The 5,599-nt window shown below is 40.6% G+C and overlaps 1 protein-coding gene across 1 annotated transcript; it reads right to left on the bottom strand.

The window, feature by feature from the left end:
- LOC149166821 (respiratory burst oxidase homolog protein F-like) lies at positions 1-4,251 on the bottom strand. The gene is made up of 14 exons (XM_089430273.1): positions 3,831-4,251; positions 3,572-3,734; positions 3,270-3,318; positions 3,041-3,154; positions 2,451-2,867; positions 1,984-2,370; positions 1,666-1,761; positions 1,450-1,565; positions 1,249-1,351; positions 1,087-1,169; positions 718-1,003; positions 501-629; positions 331-409; positions 1-240 (listed from the first exon to the last, which is right to left on the bottom strand). Exons 1-14 carry the CDS (start codon positions 4,249-4,251, stop codon positions 131-133), a joined length of 2,553 nt encoding a protein of 850 aa, XP_089286399.1. The 3' UTR covers positions 1-130.
- Between the last annotated feature and the right edge of the window lie 1,348 nt (positions 4,252-5,599).

A 5,599-nucleotide genomic window follows, 5' to 3' on the forward strand; every position in this document is an offset into this window, starting at 1 on the left:
TGCATGCTTTTTTTCATGTCCAGCTATCAAATGGCTGCCTATGAAATTAATCTTACCTTTTCTTTTACTAAAAAAATAGGATATAATAGCCCTCCCTGTAAGTTGTAATACTGTAAACAGCTTGCCTGTGTTAGAAGTTTTCTTTATGGAACTCGAATTTAGTGTTCATTCTGTGGTTGTAATCTTTGGCTATGGCTCTCAGCTCCTTGGCCAAAATTAGAGGCCCGCAATAAAAGACACCTGCATTCAATCAAAGTTAATATAAGAAAGTGATTCTCAGATGAGCCATAATTCCCTACGTTTGTCCGAAATTTTGAAAGCTGGACTTACCAATTTTAGCGTCTTTATTAGCGGAAGCAACTTTTGAGAAAACCTTTTTCCAATTTGGTCTGGAAAAGTGAGTCTTGACCTGCAGACCAGCGGATGTTTCAAACAATGGCTTTCTACAGCCCCCAGGTAATGTAATACTACAGCGATAATGGAAAAAAATATATATGTACCCTGGTTCCTGAGAGAATATCGACTCCATTCTTGGCATGATTCAGAACTTGCACCATTGTAATTAAAGCCGACCTGGCATCGCCTTCTTCGTAAATGCTCGTCAGGTAGTTGTGCATTTCAATAGCAGCCTGGATTCACAAACATCCAGCATTTGTTTATCTTTTTAAATTTGACAAAATTTGGTATTTGCAAGCTGCGCAACTAGATGAATTTTACCCTGCTGTCCATCTCTGCTATTTCGTTCATGACCCCCTTGAACCAGTAGAACGAGCCTTGCTCCCTTGTAACGGTAACCCAGTAGAAATAAGCGTTTGTCGGACCCCGGTCCTTCCTTTTCCTTTTGTAAGCAGAATCTGCAATTTTCATGTGATTTAACATGTCTTTGAGAATGCTTATGAACGTAGTAGCGCCAATTCCGAGACCTATCAACAGCAGCACATCATATTTCTTGTAATTTTGTGCGGGAGCTCCATATGGCCCGTCGATCCGAAGCTTGGGAAACCTGCACATGGTTCGTCTTTTTGTTAAATACTTTGAATCTTGGATTTCTGAGTTTTTTATTTTTTTCATTAATGTTCAACATACTTGGATTTGTTTTCGTCGTCTCCGTAGAGTCCACGCTCCGCTCTCAGAAGTCCGCTTTTTCCAGCTGTAGGGGGCTCCATTGTCTATAAATATCTGTGATTAGAACTTACAACCGACAAAGAAACTTCATCTTAAAGCTAAAAGTACTAAATTAGTAATCACCTGCGAGAAAACTCTTTTCATCTCCTGCGTCCAGTCTCCAACTGTTCTAATATGCACGCTAATGTGTTCATCATCTGGAGTAGAGGTGATCGAGAATGGATGCCTACATGTAGAAAGTTCAGAAAAAAAATGTAAAAATCGTGGAAGAAACACTAAAAGATCTTATCAATTGATAAATTCTAATGTAGGTTCAAAACTTACCATTCGAAAGGCGAGATCTCGGGGCACTGGAGAAATAAATACATTCCACTCTTGTACTCGAAGCCTGCAGGTTTTGACATATGCAAAGCCAGGACGTTTCCGCGATAAACTGCCGCCTGCAAAATAAATAAAGCAGATATGTTGATTGCGCTTGCAAAGGATTCAAGATACAGATAATACAAGAAAATTGCAAATCTGAAGTAGGAACCGCATGACCTTGACAATATTGACAGTATAATTCCCTGCTCTGAATGCTCTCAGTGTGCGCTCGCCGCAATATAAAAGCACCGGAACAACAATATACATCCAAGTCTGCACGTTCAAATCGCGTAATAAATTAAACCCCGAACATCAAATTCCGGAGCAAATCGTCTACGTTTCTTTTCATTTAAGCTAAATTCTCATGCATTTTATAACGAAATTAGATATTCATTTTTCACTTTCAATCTTTCAGCGAATAAATTTTGAACCGTTTTACTTCGAAGTTAGAGATGTAGTTTAGAATTAACAGAAAACAAGATGAAATGTCCTTACAGTTTTCTCCCTCCAATCTCGCACGAAGAAAAGGCGAATGGAATGAACAATCAGAAGCAGGTAAATCACGACAAATGCATGATGCGAATACCAGAAAGCGTTGAACCTGGTCAGTTTATCAAGTTGCTGAGGAAGTTTCACTGAACTTCTTCTAAACCAGGAGGTCGCGAGAATGAAGGCAATGGCCATGAGTACGACCATACAAACCCCCGTGATGCCTACTGTGCTTCCTAAGATATCTCCGTAATTCGGCTTTTCACTGCCAAAATATGCTTTAAGATAAAGATTATATGATTCCTCGTCGCAATTTGCAATTCTAATGAAATCGCAGCTTATATGATCCAGGCCGTGAAGCATGACGCCTATAACAATGGCCCCGACGATGGTCTGCATGAATATTAAAATAAAAAATGTTAATAAAGAACTTCGAAATCCATTTCCTGTTAACTTTACAAGAATTAAAATACCTTGTGGAAATTGATGTTGTCGTCAAATGGCACAATGGATCCTAAGATCGTGGAGCGAAGCCATGTTATCGTGTTCCTGCAGACGGGCAACAGTATGAGTGCCATGTTAAGTTTGAGGGTTTCAGCGCTTCCTTTGGCCACACATAGACAGTATCCCGCTAATTTGAAGATGCCTCTGTTCCTGTACTGTATGAATTTCCACGTGAAAAGCCCCAGCATAGTCGCCAGCCATATGACAATAACCCAGGCCCTCTGCCAATTTTCGTCCAATAGATATCTCGCATTTTGCATTGCTCTCTGTATGGGATTCCTCCTGATTGGAACCGGTAAGATCTGCTGGCTCAAATTTTGACTATAGTTTGCATGCCCTTCCTTTCCATAAGTCAAGCCTTGCAGCAGAGCTTTCAGCTGACTTAGCTGAAAGGTAATAGGAAATTTAAAACGTCGATCAGATTCACCAGAGTTTCATAAGCAAGATTTTCAATTTCTTTATCAAATTGAGTAGAAATTATAGAAACTAGGTCATCTGCGAGATAAAAGAAATTAGATAAATTTGTTTGAAAATCAGATCTGCAGGAAACAAAGATGACCTCAATATAGCCCATATGGTCTGGATCCAACTCTTCCATGATTAAATTTGCGTACTCTTCAGCTTGTTCCTTGAGCTTCGTAAGCTTGTTAGCCGATGCACTGAGCATAATAACCTAGGAGATCATTTTCTATTAAATTACTGATTCAAAGATTTTCAGCATGCTTTCCATAAAATTATATACCTTCAATGCAATTCAGAGAAAATTACAAATTAAGGAAACTCATTACCTCTTTTATTTCGTCCTCAGAAATCCGCCCGTCTGCATTTTTGTCACACCTGCGCATGTACGAGTTCAGGACTCTGAAAAAGCTTAAACAACTCACGACACGCAAGCCACAAACGGTAAAAGGAACTCTCGCCCAGAGCATTTAAAATTGCAAGCTCAGTGACAATGTCAAAGCCTTAATTGAAAAAATGTTGAAAATTTTGCAAGGCCGGCACGAATCGTCCAAATTTTAGCCTCTGAAGCGAAATATCTTTAATTCCTGAATCTACATCCACGCTGCTAAAAAGGACAGAAATATCTTACATGTCAAAGAAAATTTGCAGGCGAGAATCAAAGCTTTGAGCGGAGATCTGCAGGCAGAAATCACGAAGCTGCTCCTTGTTAATGAACTCCACATCATGCCATCCTCGTCTTCGAGCGAGAGCATCAAAGAGCTCCAGTGCAAATTCATTTGAATCCATCATACCTGCCAAACAAACAGCACATTTCACAAACGTGGAGATTCGAACCGAGGTATTCTGTGTAAAATTGGAATCAACATCCAAAGACTCAAGAACCTTACCGATGCAAAGGCCAAAGTCAGCACGAGAAAGCCGTAATCCATCCGGAGAAGCCAGCTGACCGAAACGCGCTTCGACGACTTTCCAAAACGCTTGAAAATCCGCGTTCGAATCTTCCGCCGTTTTACTAATAAACCTTAACCCCTGCAAAGCATTCTGCGCTACAGATTTCTGTCTAGACAGCTTACCACCGATCGTCGCAGACGAAGCCCTCGGGGTTCCACTCGGAGTGCTACGAACCGACAAAACCTTCGCAGTAATTGAACTGGTCGTCTGAGTGATCCGCTTCACGTCGGCCTTCAATTCATGAGACAAATGCCGAAACAACCATAAACTCCACGAAACCGTAAACGGAAACACCCATAAACTCCACGAACTCCCCCGGAAGCTCGGCGCACAGATGTCAATTGGAAAGTGAAACATTTTTTAAGGGTTTTTAATGTTTTAAAATATTTTTTATTAAATCAGACGGCTGATTTTTGTTCAATCATCTAACAAAAGATCTAACGGCTACGATTAGGACAGAAAGGCATTTGGGGAGTTCATTTCAGAGGGAAATGCCTTACGGTGTAAATATTCACAATTAATCCTTTTCCCACAAGATATATTATTTTAATTTTTGGTGAGGAGACTTATGATTTGAGAATTTGTGTTAGCTAAGGGAAATTTTCCACATCATCACCCTTTGGGGTTTTAGCCTACAAGTTGGCTTCTTCATCTTCAAATGAGCATACCTCACAAACCATAAAGACTCTCGTGGTGTCCAATATACAACCGGAATTGACTCAATGGCAACAAAGATGATTGTTGGCTTTGTGGGGCCTGACCTAGGTTCAACGTTAGTTAGCCAAACAAATCCCTACACTAATGGCCCTTTCGGAATTAGCTCATGGAGCATGGACCGAAGTCTCACCTGAAGTAGTATAGGGGGATGCTAGAACCAAGTTTCCACACCCTGAGATGGTCTTGATGTTAGTTTATACCCTATGCCCCTACTTTCACACAGGTCGTTAAGCCTTGGGGCTCTGCTAATCTAACCTTTATTGCGCCCTTCAGTACCTCCACGAAGGTGTATGATTGACCTTCGCGCAGCCCTAACCAATGGTCCAAGTATTTTCATGCAGCTAAGACAATTTATTTTATAGGTTCCCAAGTTATCTCAAGTGTTTTACTTATCTTACTAATCTATCACAATTAGCGCTGCGTCAATTGATATCCTTGTGTTCAATTAACCGATATAATCATATATATTCACGCATCAAATAAAGATTGTAAACTAATCCCAAAACACAATATAATCAGATGCATTAACATGAACTAAATACACAGTAATTGCAAAATACTTCTCTTTATTAATATCTTCCAGTTTAATACGAGCTCTATCCGCCCTGCACACATAGCTGCAGGGGTCCGCGCACTCAGTTGCAGACTTCCACCCTAAGCCTTTATGCACTCAGCTGTAGAGCCTCTACCTATGCTAAGACCCAAAACACTTAGACTTCTCTACCAAAACTCCAATGCTTAACTCTTCCTCCTTAGAGCTTACTTAGCTCCTTTTTATACAATCCCATGGTCCGCGGACCATGGGTGGATCTTTACAACCGAATTTACACTTTACAAAATAATGGCGGACAACCCTTTATGACTCTTGACACCTTCGCGCTCCGCAACCACAAAATGAGGAGACTTTACACCTTTATTACAAATTTATCCTAAAACATGGGATTTTAGCCCCAAAATTGCCCTTGGGGGAACCCGTTCCCAACAGGCC

Source organism: Pinus tabuliformis, chromosome 5_1 (assembly GCF_031772625.1).
Source record: "Pinus tabuliformis cultivar Carrire ecotype Pingquan chromosome 5_1, CPIR1, whole genome shotgun sequence".
In the NCBI taxonomy this organism is placed as follows: Eukaryota; Viridiplantae; Streptophyta; class Pinopsida; order Pinales; family Pinaceae; genus Pinus; species Pinus tabuliformis.